General features: G+C 44.0%; 2 protein-coding genes across 16 annotated transcripts in view; one reads left to right on the forward strand and one right to left on the reverse strand.

Annotated features, from left to right (window-relative positions):
- Positions 1–5,872, reverse strand: part of ADAMTS13 (ADAM metallopeptidase with thrombospondin type 1 motif 13) — a 38,408-nt gene extending 32,536 nt beyond the window's left edge. For 2 of the 15 annotated variants that reach the window (XR_014507179.1, XR_014507180.1), the window contains exons 1-6: positions 5,675–5,872; positions 4,116–4,182; positions 3,401–3,696; positions 2,532–2,673; positions 1,449–1,588; positions 208–291 (exon numbers count right to left, since the gene is read on the reverse strand). Coding sequence is in view for 10 of the 15 variants with exons in the window: in XM_083423363.1 (XP_083279489.1) it covers positions 208–291; positions 1,449–1,588; positions 2,532–2,673; positions 3,401–3,696; positions 4,116–4,182; positions 5,675–5,749 (804 nt within the window). In the remaining 5 variants the exon portion in view is untranslated. Of the gene's footprint in view, positions 1–207; positions 292–557; positions 736–773; positions 1,070–1,448; positions 1,589–2,531; positions 2,674–3,400; positions 3,697–4,115; positions 4,183–5,674 lie in introns of those variants that run through there. The other 13 variants (XR_014507181.1, XR_014507183.1, XM_083423363.1 and 10 more) reach the window with 10 other exon arrangements.
- A 4,506-nt stretch (positions 5,873–10,378) lies between these two features.
- LOC310669594 (uncharacterized protein) overlaps positions 10,379–15,310 on the forward strand; it is a 570,356-nt gene continuing 565,424 nt past the window's right edge. The window contains exon 1 of the mRNA XM_083423962.1: positions 10,379–12,195. Coding sequence (XP_083280088.1) covers positions 10,410–11,402 — 993 coding nt within the window. The 5' untranslated portion in view covers positions 10,379–10,409 and the 3' untranslated portion in view covers positions 11,403–12,195. The remainder of the gene's footprint in view (positions 12,196–15,310) is intronic.

A 15,310-nucleotide genomic window follows, 5' to 3' on the forward strand; every position in this document is an offset into this window, starting at 1 on the left:
CGGGTGGCCTTGCATGGCTCTCTGAGAAGAGCTGAGTGCTGAGGAGGCCATGCATGAAACACTGGTGACACCTGCTGGCTTCACAGTATATTGCCTTGCCTAAAATCGTGAATTTGTCACTGTGATGCACGTTTCAAAACCATTTTCGGGTGATTAATCGATACATCGCCCATGCCTAGAGCCGACACGGTCTTTATTTATTTATACCTCAGGTTCAGTGAGGACAATCATTTGGACTAGGTGAACCCTGAACTGTGCTCCCAGTGACGCATCTCGAAGAAGCTCTGCTCCCTGTTGAGAAAAAGAAAGAAAGCTTAAGGCAAGGGTGGGGAACATGTGGCTCTCTTAGATGTTGTAGGACTACAGCTCCCATCAGCCCCAGCCAGCATAGCCAATCGTCATAGATGGAAGGAGTTTGAATCTAACTTTACATGGAGGGATACAAGTCCCTGGTTTAAGACAAAGCTATGAGCTTCATATCAACAGCAGTAGATGAATTACAGTGCAGAACATGCCATTTCAACTTGTTCTGTGAAGCTTTGGAAGGAAAGGGCCACCTTTTAAACACTGGTTTTTTGCATTCTCTGTTGCAATAAATGTGAGAGCTGAAACAGTCTCAGAATCGCTGTTAAATGTTCGAAAAAAGTCAGAAGCCCTAGACAGTATAAGTTCCTCAACTAAGTTTATTCAACATTTGTCAGTGACAACAGCTCACTCATAGGAACACAAGAACCAAACTGACTGGACGATAATAATGCCAAGCATGAACTGACCGTTGACAGTTGACAGTTGACAGTTGACAGTTGACAGTTGACAGTTGACAGTTGAAAGTGAATGTGCTTACTTGCCATTAGAACGTTTGTCTACCAACGCTTATATGATTGGTTAGAACACGCCTTGTAACATAAAATATGTTAAACCCAATACACAACAAACGCTTAACTGAATGGAACCTCCAGATCCAGGAGCAGACTACCTCTGGATTCCAGTTGCTGGGGGGAAAGGAGGAAGAGCAAAGGAGGAGGCTTGGCTTTTTGGAAGCCCATGGCTGGCCACCACGGAAGTGAAACAGAGTGCTAAAATAAAACAAACATTTGGTCTGATGAAGCAGGGGTTTTACTGGGGGTGGAGGAGAGGAAGCAAACTTCCAGCGCTATCAGGATGTTGGCAGAGTTTGCTAGATGTTACTGATGCATAGATATCATTGCGTCACACCTATTTTTTGTGCTCTAGCTACTAATGCGTTCATGCCCTGCTTGCAAACTTCTTGTTAGGGCATCAGGCTGGCCCATGGGATGTGAGAATCCTGTTCTTAGATAGGCTTATTGCCTTATCCAGCAGGACCTTAAAAATTCTTTTAGTGTACCATCACATAAAAGATACAAACTGCCACAGGATCAGGAAAAGAAGGGGGGGGGGGGACTGCATACAGCCAGAGAGCAACTCACAATGTTCACGTTGGTGAGGATGTACCTCTCGGTATCTTCTTTGTGGAATTGAAATACATCTGGGCCCACCACAACCAAAAGCTCCAAGTGTTTCACGTCCCCTTCAGCCCCTCTGCGATATCGGGATGGGAACTTCCACCCTGCAATAGCACACAAACTGAATCCATTGAGAGCTTCTGCCAAGCCAGTAAATAGGTAAAGGTAAAGGTACCCCTGCCCGTACGGGCCAGTCGTGTCCGACTCTAGGGTTGTGCGCTCATCTCACTTAAGAGGCCGGGGGCCAGCGCTGTCCGCAGACACTTCCGGGTCACGTGGCCAGCGTGACGAAGCTGCTCTGGCGAGCCAGCTCCAGCGCAGCACACGGAAACACCGTTTACCTTCCCACTATAAAGCGGTACCTATTTATCTACTTGCACTTAGGGGTGCTTTCGAACTGCTGGGTGGGCAGGAGCTGGGACCGAAGGACGGGCGCTCACCCCGCCGCGGGGATTCAAACCGCCGACCATGCGATCGGCAAGCCCTAGGCGCTGAGGTTTTACCCACAGCGCCACCCGCGTCCAAGCCAGTAAATAGTACTGAGCTATTTGGACCAGTGCTCAGAGCCAATATGCGGCTGCTTCCTTTGTTCTCCTAATATACACATTGTTTACACAGTTTTCTCTGATATAATCAATATTATTATTATTATTATTATTATTATTATTATTATTATTATTTATACCCCCACCCGTCTGGCTGGGTTTCCCCAGCCACTCTGGGAGGCTTCCAGCAAAATATTAAAATACAATAATTCATCAAATATTAAAAGCTTCCCTAAACAGGGCTGCCTTCAGATCTATGGATGTCATTATCGCTAACGTATTTCATGCATACTACATGCGATTTTTAAAGTATTACTTGACTGGAGACCTGCATTGCGAATTTCAGTGGGTGTCTGCATTTTGATTTGCATATTGTTTCAGAGGACAAATAGGTTCAACTTTACTTTACTGAATTTCTTCCCCATTCCTACTCTGAACAACATAGACTGACACGCAGACCAGACCCCCTGGTTCTTGACAAGGTTCTGACAAAAATGCCTACCTGTCTGTGTTGTTTTGTTGTTCTGTTGAGTCCTTAAGATGACGTGAGGTTTGGGAAGGAGTGGGCCCATCAGCAGCCCTTGGTCTTGTCTTCTAACTGGCTTAATGTGAATTTTAGCACCATGGACAATGACAAATCCTTGCTAGGAGGAGGTAAAAACATAAGAAAGAAGAATCTCCTGGATCAGGCCAAAGGCCCATCTAGTCCAGCACCCGCCTCTGACAATGGCCTGCAGGAAACTGACAAGCAGGCCTGAGCACAAAAACACTCTCCCTTGGTGCAGTCTCTAGCAACTGGTATTCAGGCTGTGGAGGCAGAGCCTAGCCATCATGGCTAGTAGCCACTGAAAGCCTTATCCTCTGTGAGTTTCTCCAGTCCTCTTTTAAACCATCCAAATTGGTAGCCATCACTGCCTACTCTGGGAATGAGTTCCATAGTTTAATTATGTGAGATGATTATGATTATTAAATTAGAATCATATTCTTCCCTTGCTGTCAAAGAAGCCCAGGCTGGCAAACCAAAAACCCACCCACATCCACCCCAAAAAGTAATACTTCTCAATTAAAGACATTACATTTTTTTTGTAAAAGATATAGAAACAATCACATATCCTCACAGCTAATAATTTCAAAGTTGCCAGAAACAGTATCTATCAACCAGATGCATTTCACAAATGGAGAACCACCACTGAGAAGGCCCTGTGCCAGGTCAGCACCAACTTGGTAACCCCCAAGGGCAACATCACCAACAGGGCCTCCGCTGCCAATCTTGGAGCTCAAGCTGATGTACTTAGATACTTGCAGAAATGTGATATTTGCCTGCCTCATAGGGGATCTTTGCTTCTTAAAACATGCTGAGACTAAACTCACCAGCTGCCCTTCACAATATGTCATTCGGCCTTCTGCACCTGGAGGACTGAGGATCTGTCCCCCAGCAAAACAGTTGCCCCAGAAACGGCGTAGCAAACTGTTGGATGAGCTCAGCCTTCGGTTGCTCACGAAGGAAGTGGGAAAGAGGGCTTGGTCCTCTGAGAATTTGAAGGCAAAGACTTCCCCTGAGGCTCTGAATGAGCAAAGTTGGGTTTTGCAAGATGTCCATCCAGCATGGCCCTCTTCACAGGAGCAAGTCAGGTACACCACTTTGAACTCTGGCACTGTGGAAACACCTGGCGTTAATAAAAACTATAGATATTGATGAAGAATTCAAACAAGTGCAATGATTCTTTAACCAGGTCTTTGGCTGATTGACATTCAAATGCTCTTTTAAAATGTGTACATGTGAGAGGGGAGTGCTATTTGGTTGTTTTTGTTTCATTTTGATTGTGTATTTTGTTGTGATTTTATCGTGTAAACTGCCCTGAGACCTGTGTGTATAGGGTGGCATACAAATTTTAATAATCATAATCATACATACACACACACACACACACACACACACACACAGCATCCCCTTCTCCCTCCAATCCCAGGTTACAAAGTTGGTAGCCAATAGAAGGCTTCCCCCCTGCAATTGCAGAGCAGACGACCCATTTGAACCCAGACTGTGCTTGCTAATGCAAAAGCAGGGTAGTAGCTAACTTCTTACCTTCAAATACTGAATTGGTGCCAAAATATGAGGAAGTGTCATGAGTTTCCAAAGAATCCAGAAACGTCTGCAAGGGGCAAGAGGGCGGAGAGAGAGTCAGAAACTATGAATGTGTGGACCTGACTCTTGGCTTGATGGGTTGCCCTCTGAAGAAGTGGGGTGGGATGATAGAGCAGCCCCTCCAATGCAGACAGGGAACCTGGGGACTATGAGGGGTAAACCAGAGAGGACTTCCTCAGATGACAGCCTGCCTGACGAAACTGCAATATGGAGGGTCCCAATCCCTACCCACCCTCCCAAGTTGGGCGTATCTGAGGGCCATTTTTAAAAGCAAGAAAGTGTAGTCATATATTTGGAATGATAGGGGTGTGTGTGTGTGTGTGTGTGTGTGTGTGTGTGTGCTGCTTAAGAGGTGGCTAGTTTGTGTGTGATTGATCATGATTTTAAAAGCAGGACTCTGGAACCCATAGTTGCCAAGAGGATAGGGACTGGTTTGGCATGTCCCTATATTATCTGACAGTTGTCTCCTTAGCGGCTACCTTTGTGAACAGGCCTTTGTGTAACTAAAGAGGTCAAATACAGATACCGTGTTGACATAGAAACTAAATAGCCATGACCCTTAACAAAAAAATAGCCCAGCTCTAAAAGGAGCCAAGTGGAACCCTTACCCCCAAAAGGCACCCCTAGCATTCTAAGTAAGTTTGTGTCACTTGTAAAAGGTTTGTTTCCCCCCCTCATAATCCCTTGCAAAACTTTGATATTTTTGGTGTATTTTTATTTTTGTAAATCTACCAAATAATAAAATCAAATCAGGATCAATGTGTTCTTTCCAGGAAGGCGGAAGGGGTGTGTGCTGTGTCCCACTGATGAAGTGGTGGTGGCACCCACCCTTCTTCTGATAGGAAATGCTGGGGGGGGGTGGAATGGGGATTTGAGGAGGGTCATTTGGGAGGTGGGGAGAAATGTCCCTATTTTCATCTGAGGAGTATTAGAGAGCGTGCCAGAACCTCCGCTGACATTGGCTGTAAATAAAAACTGCAGTTGAAAGGACTTGTGCTTGAACTTTCTACTCCTCCCTCCCTCTTGTTTTTTCCTTGTGTGCTGTGTGTGTTTTTAGATTGTGATACTTGAGGCCTGGGGCCATCTTAGTGTTTATCTTTGTAAGCTGCTCTGACATGTCTCTGGTTAAAGAAGTCCAAGTGCCATAATAAATAAATTTTAAATGTCTTGTTCAGAGACAACACTACAGCAATACATTCCCCCTTCACCCACTGCAATGATCTGGGCTTATATATATTTTCAACCTAGTATCTGACGGAGTGCTTCTTTCCATGCGTGAAACTAGCCACGCAAAAACTGCTGACTAGATGGTGCCATTCATAGAGATGCGGGAGCAGGGAGCAGGCTCAAAGCTGAGGAGGGCAAATTAATGGAGGTTTACCACTGAACTACCCCACAGTTTTATTTAAAGAGCTGGATCAACTCCATCAAGTATTTCTTTAGCAGGAGGAAATGAACTCTTTCCCTTGCAGCCCTGTTTTTCTAGAGGTCAAACTTACCCGTTGGGTTCTTGACAGCCAGCAAACTCCCAAGGGGAACACTGCACAAAATACCACCCAGGTATTTAGGGTCATGATGATACCAGCAGGATCTACACAATGTACACCTCGGAGCAAGTGAGAAACTCTGGGCTTCTTTTTGGCCTTTTCATGTCATGGAGCAGAATCAACAAACGGCAGAGAGTTTAAACAAGTGAGGTGGGGCATTTCAGGGGAAAGGGTATTTTTCTGCTGCAGCTGGGGGCTCTGCCAAAGGAGCTGAAGGGCGGAGGAAGGCTTGTGCAATGTTTGCACAGACTGGCCTCAGCCAAACAATCAGTGATGGAAATAGGAGCTTTGGGATGGGTTATTTTGAAAATGCACACACAGCAAAACAAGACAGAAAAGAGAAGCCCAGGAGTGCAGGGGGATGGAAGAGGCATTTGTTCTACTTTCAAGCAGATTCCCGGTTTGTGTCAACCAGGGATGGAAGGCTCTTGTCAATTTTGGTCATTTCAGTTTCTCATTTTTCCAATCTTTAATCAAGTTCTCCATATTTATGAAGCAGTTTGCAAACTTTTAAAACCCCTCACAAAAATTCTACAGCACTGTGGTGCCAAATTATTGTATTAAAACACATATTTCTCTGCAGTTTTGACTAGTGTAAACATTTTTGCAAGCATTTTTTCCTAATGTTTCTGTATGTTATTTTCACAAATACATTCATCTTTATGCACATTTCCCATCCACCCTTCTCCAGTGAGAGATGGTGACGCTGGGGCTCCTCACCTTTGCAGTACATCTGCATAGAACTGAAAACTAATTTGAGGTAGCCTCAGTGAAAATTGAAATAGGGCAGTTTTTTATTCTGGATTAGATAACCCAGGACAATTTTGTCTCTCTGGTTTCATATATCATAGACTCCAGTTCTCCACACTGCTGGTAGAAACTATCAATTTGTTCTCAGACTTTGGGGGGACATTACACCTTAGTCCCCCCCCCTCCGTATGCTGTGCAAGCAAGAAATATACACACACACGAAATTTATTTTTATCAAATAAAATGCTGCTCCTTCCAATCATTCTGAAACTATATATTAAGATGGGGAGACATTTAACAAAGCTGGGGTGAATAATGAAAAGAAAAGCTCTCTTAGGATGCAAGAAAAGGGATTAAATTCAGGAGACATGTGGGATGCATAAAATGAGACTCTATGTGGACCCTAGGGCCAATGGTTGTCCACATTTCATTTACAGCTTTCAAGAGAACAGCCTGTACTTTGAGTTGGGCTCATCAATTGAGGCATCAAAAAATGTTCTTCTGAGTTGGCCTTTTGAAGGCTTCTAGGCCTAGTTCCTACAACAACTGATGAGGTGGTAAACTCTAGGCTTTACCATTTTGGATGGTAGTTGGGGCTCATGGGACAGAATACACTTCAATATTAAAATCAAAGCCGTAGTGTAGAAAACTGGATGTTGAGTGAAGAGTTTTAGCCTAGTTTAAATAGGCTGGGAGGAAAGGAATTTTTTTTCTTCCACTTTATCATTTTCAAAAATATAGGTTTTGCCCCTACAGTTGTAGGGAATATGACCAACTGCTGTGTAAAGGGAGCCAGTGAGAACGGTCAGGTACCACCAGGAAGAGTGAATTTATTTCTCTTTCTACCCCCTCCCTCCCTGAGTAGTTCTTATTCTACACTTCCATCTTACATGATGACATCCTAATAGTCTCCTTCCTCACAAGTTCCATGGTTGTCATAGAGATGGCAATAAATTATTTTGCATCATCATAATCATCCTGTTGAGTTTTCCTGTTTTCAAGGACTCTGAGCAGTTCCTATTATGCACTGGGATGCTAGGATATTAGATTGTGGGATGTTAAGTTTCCATGCATGGAGCGGTCTGCACAATATTGCTCAAGCGTAATGGGGATTCTGATGAACAGAACTCCCTATTCTAAGTGGGATGAGGAATTAATGAATATTCAACACTCCTGTACCTGTGTCTCCTTGGCTGCCTGGGATACCATGTGCACATATGAACTGGACTCTAAATAAGAAATGATGTGACAATGTAAGGAAATGACGACGACCATATGTTTGGAACAGGAGTGGGAAACCTGATTTTAAGAAATTGTAGTAAATTAAATTAATTTGGTAAAAAAGTAGGGCCTATTTTTATTGTAGAGTATATTCCTCCTGAGGTACTTAATGCTTCTTCCAGTCCATTATTCCTGTTCTCCTTTTTACATAGTACTATGCTATTTCAGTAACAAAAAAAATCTGAGGGGCTGCAAAATTCAGAAGATCCACTTGGAGGCTCCAAATATTGGCTTCAAAAGATTACCAAAGTCTGCACATTTTATCCTTCTTGGGGAGGATAAACCTTATGCGATCAAGGCTTTAATCAGGTGTATTTGTGTGGCGGCAGTAAATAAAGGGAGAGTAGGTTTCTTCTGCTCTCTTTTTATTTACTTCCCCCACACCTCCTAACACCAGAGTTCTGCTTAAGCCCATGCAACAGCAGGAAGCCCTTTCTGCCTCACCTCCCCTTCTCCCATGTTGCTGAGACTTGCTTGGCAGCCACCACTATTCCAATGAAAAAGTAAACTGGTGTTATTTACTGAGTTAAAAATAAATAAACTTGTCTTGTTTTCTAAGCCTCTTTCCTCTCTTCTCCCCTCCTGTGTGTGTGTTTCTGTGCCCTCTCCTCTCTTTTAGGGAACGTTCCATCACCTTACCTTTGATATCTATGCTACTCATTAGTTCTACAGCTTTTATTTTAGATAAAAGCTGCTAATTTAAGAATTATGTGTCCACTCACCTCTACATAGCTCCGTGCCTATTTCAGACTTGCTGTTATAGCGGTATATAATGATGTTTAGCTGATGACATATCACAATGTTGAAAAGCAGACATCTCCCCGCCCTAGATGCAGCACTTTTCCTTTATCACCTATGTTTATGTAGGATGCTCATTTCAGTCTGTGAATCTTCCTGCCTTTTCAAGTATCAGTACCTCATTTGTGACATAATATATTGCATGTAGGACTTGCTTTTGTTTTAGGTATGTTCCTCCAGAGGTTCTTAACTGTTTCCAGTCCATCATTCCAGTTCTGCTTTATACATAGTGCTATGCTATTTCAGTCAGCCAAAAATCTGAGGTGTTCCAAAATTCAGAAGATCCACTTGGGGGTGCCAAATATTGGCCTTCCAGAGGCACCCTTTTTAGGAAAGATTTCAAAGTGCATCCATGGAGGGCGGTGCTAGGACTCTGGCATGCTGCCAGAGTACTTGCTTGCCCAGGGTTGGCCAGGAAAGAAGGGCTCTAGGACACTGCCAGAGCCTTGGACTTCCCTACCCAGAACCAGAGTGCTGCTCAGGTCGCTCAGCCAAGGTGGCACAAAATTGAGAAGATCTATATTGTCTGCCTTTGGAAGGGTGGCACAAGGGCTCTGGGGTGCTGCCACTAAACCACTAAACCTTATGAGACTGCAGTGGGGGGGGAGGTAAATAAATGGAGAGTGGAATTCCGCTATTTATTTACTTCCCTAGACTTCCGGGTTGGCGCTTCTGGTAATGGCGGATTTCCTCCATCTTGGAGGAATACGCTCCTTGGAAATTAGGGTCTGACCGCCACGGCGAGGCGGAGACCCACTAAAAACCACGGGCAGAAGAAGCCCGTGGACTTGGGATTCGGCAGGTACCTTTTGCACCTCCCCTACTCATGGAGAGACCCAGTTTCGGGGCTCCGGAGCAATGTGGGGTGAGCGGCACGGTACATCGAATCAACCGCTACTTTCAAGGAGTGAAGCCACATTGCTGTTGCCAGAAAGCGCCAACTTTTCCTGTGGACATTTGGACTCTAAGTAAATATTCGTAAGTAAACAGAAAATTGGACTACTAAACATTTTAATTTGGCATTTGAACATGAAGGTCTAAACAGGAAGTCTGCCTTCCGTTTTGTAAAAAGATCAAAGCAAAGTTGCCGTAAGCTAAAGCCTGGGAAAAGTATTTTGCAAAGTATTAAATTTTCACCATTTAAGTTACTGAATACCCCCTCGGAAGCAGGGGAAGAGGGGGAACTTTTTTGTGGACGATTTAAACCTGCAGGAGAGTGAGGAAGACAGCTTAATTCACCACTGTCTCGAGCCTGGGATCGGGCTGTCAAAAAGTTTTACGATTTGAAAAAATTAACAACAGGGAATGGAGCACATCTTGATGGACAGTTGAATAGAGATATATATTTTTTCGCACTGGTTTTGTGGTATTTAAAAAGAAGAAAAGTTGAATTGTAATTTTGTTACTGGATTCTGACTTGAAATAACAAAAAATAGAAACTGTTGCCGATAGAGGGAGCTTCAGAAACTGTTGCAACTGTTACATTTGAGAGGTGGAACTTTCCACCAAAAAACAGAAGCTGAGAAATAAGCGGCCTTGAAGAGTCTTAAGATAAGAATGGAGAAACAAGAAGCTCTAGGGAATATGTTTGACAAAATAAATGCTCTGTTGGAGCAATTGCATGAAACGACAGACTTGATGATAAAGAAAGTGGACACTTGTGAACAAAGTGTTTCTGACTTGGAACAGAATGTATTTGTCTTGGAACAAAAAGTGAGTAATTCAACAGGAGCTTGCAGGGCAGCAGCTGAAGAAGGAGCCAAAAGGGTTTTCTTGTGTGTGTGATTCTTTGTGGCTGATTAGCTGCTCTCCCTGTGCAAAGGACCGCTGTAGCCACCCCCAACGACACGTTCTCAAGATGGAGGGGGAGGGAACAGCTGCAGTCGCCTGCGGTTCCTGCGCAATGTTTGCCATCTTGCCAAAGGTTGCAGGCAGCTTTACCTGCAGCAATTGGAGGTTGATTGCCCTCCTAAAAGACAAAGTCCAGCAACTGGAGGAACGTGTAGCTACGGTCCAAAGAATTAGAGAGCTGGATCTCTTCTTGGAAGCAACAGAGCACACCGTCTCCACCAAGGAGGAGACAGGGGACTCCCCTGAGAAGGAGGCTAGTTCACCAACACAGGAGCCAGATATATGGAGAAACGTGACTCAAAGAAGTAGGAGGCCCAGGGTTCGCTCTGATTGTTTAGAAATACACAATCGTTTTGAGGTCCTCTCCCCTAGCATAGAAGACGAAGAGCAGACTCCATTTGAGGATCTCTCCCTCATTACAGTCGATCAGGTATATGAAGACGAGCAGCAAAGTCAGTCCTCAGGGAATGTGCAGGCGACCTTGGAACGGACAGCTCACGGAAGAACCCTGACCAAACCTAAGAGGAGGCGTGTAGTGGTGATAGGGGATTCCCTACTGAGGGGAACAGAAGCAGTGATCTGTGGGCCTGACAAGATGTCTCAGGAAGTGTGCTGTCTCCCCGGGGCTAAGATCCAAGATGTAACTGAACGACTGCAAGGAATCATAAAACCCACTGACAAATACCCCTTCCTCTTGGTTCATGTGGGAACCAATGACACTGCAAGCAATAGCCTCCAGAAGATCAAAAGAGACTATAAGGCTCTGGGCAGGAAATTAAAGCAATTAAATGCACAAATTGTCATCTCATCTGTCCTCCCAGTTGAACGACGTGGCCCAGGGAGAGAGGGGAAAATAGTGGAAGTGAACAGCTGGCTTCGCAAATGGTGTAAACAGGAACGGTTTGGATTCTTAGATCACGGACTGCAGTTTCTTGAAGATGGACTTCAGGCAAGCGATGGGCTGCACCTCACAACAGTTGGGAGGAATGTTTTTGCCTAAAATCTCAGAAACCTCATCAAGAGGGCTTTAAACTGACTAATGTGGGGGAGGGAGACAGTGCTCCTGAAGGTAGGAGTCTATCAACTGATGAAGATGATCATCCAAATGTCATAGACCAAATGGAGCAAACAGCACGCAGACCTAGTGGTGGGAGGAAAAAATCCTTAAATAAGAGACACGGGGGAATGATTAATGGACTTCAATGTCTGTACACTAATGCGCAAAGCATGGGAAATAAACAAGATGAGCTTGAGCTCTTCGTACAGCAAACTAAATATGACATAATAGGATCCCTGAAACCTGGTGGGATAAGTCCCACGATTGGAATGTAATAATGGAGGGATACAATCTGTTTCAGAGAAACAGACCACACAAGAAAGGAGGAGGAGTGGCGTTATATGTCAGGGATGTGTATACCTGTGAAGAGATTCAAGATTTAGAAACTCAAAGCCAAAGTGAGAGCATTTGGGTCAGAATTAAGGGAGAGAAGAATAACAGTGACCTCATTGTGGGAGTTTACTATAGATCCCCAAGCCAAACGGAGGACATAGATGATGCCTTCCTGGAACAGATGGCCAAGCATGCAAAAGGAAGGGAGATAGTAGTAATGGGGGACTTCAATTACCCGGATATTTGTTGGATGTCAAACTCAGCCAAGAGCATAAGGTCAAACAGATTCCTCACTGGCCTTGCAGACAACTTCTTTGTCCAGAAAGTGGGAGAAGCAACAAGAGGAACAGCCATTTTAGATCTGGTCCTAACCAATGTTGATGACCTGGTTAGTGGGGTAGAAGTGGAAGGATCATTAGTGATCATGCTCTTCTGAAGTTTACTATACAGCAGAAAGGAGCAGCCAAACATACTAGGACTCAATTTCTTGACTTTAAGAAAGCCGACTTCATAAAGCTTAGGGAAGTACTGGGTGAGATCCCATGGACAGTAATACTAAAAGGAAAGGGAGGTCATGATGGCTGGGAGTTTGTTAAGAGGGAGATAGTAAAAGCACAACTTCAGGCAATACCAATGAGACGGGAACATGGAAGGTGCCTAAAGAAGCCAGGGTGGCTATCTAAAGAACTTTTAACTGAGTTAAGATTTAAAAAGGATGTGTACAAAAAATGGAAAAGGGGGGAATTCCAAAGAGGAATTCAAACAAATAGCCAGCACGTGTAGACACAAAGTCAGAAAAGCTAAAGCACAGGCTTGCTAGAGAGGTTAAAAGCAACAAAAAAGGCTTTTATGGGTACGTTCGTAGCAAAAGGAAGAACAAATAAACAGTGGGGTCACTCAGAGGAGAAGATGGTGAAATGCAAACAGGGGACACAGAAAGGGCTGAACTCTTCAATGCCTTCTTTGCCTCAGTCTTCTCCGATAAAGAAAACAATGCCCGACCTGAAGAATTTGGAGCAAATGATTCAGCAGAGGAAACACAGCCCAGAATAACTAAGGAGATAGTACAAGAATACTTGGCTAGTTTAGATGTATTCAAGTCTCCAGTGCCAGATGAACTGCATCCAAGAGTATTAAAAGAACTGGCAGATGTGATCTCAGAACCACTGGCAGTCATCTTTGAGAATTCCTGGAGAACAGGTGAAGTCCCGGCAGACTGGAGGAGGGCAAATGTTGTCCCTATTTTCAAAAAGGGGAAAAGAGAGGACCCAAACAATTACCGCCCAGTCAGTATGACATCAATACCAGGGAAGATTCTGGAGCAGATCATGAAGCGAACAGTCTGTGAGCACCTAGAAAGGAATGCTGTGATCACCAATAGTCAGCATGGATTTCTGAAAAATAAGTCATGTCACACTAACCTGATCTCGTTTTTTGACAGAATTACAAGCCTGGTAGATGAAGGGAACGCAGTGAATGTAGCCTACCTTGATTTCAGCAAGGCATTTGACAAGGTGCCCCATGATATTCTTGTAAAGAAGCTGGTAAAATGCAGTCTTGACTATGCTACCACTCAGTGGATTTGTAACTGGCTGACTGACCAGATCCAAAGGGTGCTCATCAATGGTTCCTCTTCATCCTGGAGAAGAGTGACTAGTGGGGTGCCACAGGGTTCTGTCTTGGGCCCGGTCTTATTCAACATCTTTATCAATGACTTGGATGATGGACTCAAGGGCATCCTGATCAAATTTGCAGATGACACCAAACTGGGAGGGGTGGCTAACACCCCAGAGGACAGGATCACACTTCAAAACGACCTTGACAGATTAGAGAACTGGGCAAAAACAAACAAGATGAATTTTAACAGGGAGAAATGTAAAGTATTGCACTCGGGCAAAAAAAATGAGAGGCACAAATACAAGATGGGTGACACCTGGCTTGAGAGCAGTACATGTGAAAAGGATCTAGGAGTCTTGGTTGACCACAAACTTGACATGAGCCAACAGTGTGACACGGCAGCAAAAAAAGCCAATCCAATTCTGGGCTGCATCAATAGGAGTATAGCATCTAGATCAAGGGAAGTAATAGTGCCACTGTATTCTGCTCTGGTCAGACCTCACCTGGAGTACTGTGTCCAGTTCTGGGCACCACAGTTCAAGAAGGACACTGACAAACTGGAATGTGCCCAGAGGAGGGCAACCAAAATGGTCAAAGGCCTGGAAACGATGCCTTATGAGGAGCGGCTAAGGGAGCTGGGCATGTTTAGCCTGGAGAAGAGGAGGTTAAGGGGTGATATGATAGCCATGTTCAAATATATAAAAGGATGTCACATAGAGGAGGGAGAAACGTTGTTTTCTGCTGCTCCAGAGAAGCGGACACGGAGCAATGGATCCAAACTACTAGAAAGAAGATTCCACCTAAACATTAGGAAGAACTTCCTGACAGTAAGAGCTGTTTGACAGTGGAATTTGCTGCCAAGGAGTGTGGTGGAGTCTCCTTCTTTGGAGGTCTTTTTAAGCAGAGGCTTGACAACCATATGTCAGGAGTGCTCTGATGGTGTTTCTTGCTTGGCAGGGGGTTGGACTCGATGGCCCTTGTGGTCTCTTCCAACTCTATGATTCTATGATTCTATGATTCTAGGAACTGCTCAGGATGTGGAACTAACTTTGAAATGGCAAGCATTGGAGAAGAAGACGGAACAAACTGTCTCGGCTCTGCAAGAAGAAACTCAAGTGGAGGCCCTGGCCCCAGTGAACCAAACTGATGGATACAAATTGAAGTTTGAGGTGATGGACTTTGAGAGCCAGAATTGGAGAGACAGTGCCCCGATTGGACTGAATAAGGCAAGATGGGTGGACTTTTTGTTGGAGGGAGGCACTGCGGGAAAGCTCGGAAAAGTGGAGCTTCGTAACCTCAAAGGGACTGTGGAGTATGCCTTGGAACACCTTTTGGATTACAATTTTGAATATGGAGTATGGGCAAACATGTTGAAATGGGATAAAGGAGCTGCTGAGAAGAAAGCCCTTTGGGATTTAATTTTAGGTACTGAAAGAAATCCACAGACAGAACAGGGAGAAGAGTTAAGAGCCTCGGACATAAGAGCACCAGGTTGATGAATTTTATGGAACTGACAGAAAGACTGATAAAATTGGCAGAAAAGACTGATAAAATCCAAAACCAGGGAGAAGAGATGGTGAAAAAGATTGGGAATTTTTAAAACAGTATTTAGTATAATATTGTATAATTAAGGAATGTTGGGAGATGGTGGAATGAATTTTTACGACTTTAGGGGAAACATGATAAGGATTTGAGATTTTAGGATTTAAGAGTATAAGATTTAAGGTTTTCTTTCTTTTTTTATTAGATTGGAGTATAGATAATTTTTTAGATATTGATGGGAGGATAAGGTTTAAATGGATTAAGATAAATAAGTGAGTAAGCAGTGAAAGATGGAAAGAATTTGCTGACTTAATTATTAACTGGAATACAAAAAGGGAGGTGGGAGGAGGTCGAGGAAA

Source organism: Podarcis tiliguerta (assembly GCF_965153285.1).
Source record: "Podarcis tiliguerta genome assembly, chromosome: Z".
Lineage (NCBI taxonomy): Eukaryota > Metazoa > Chordata > Lepidosauria > Squamata > Lacertidae > Podarcis > Podarcis tiliguerta.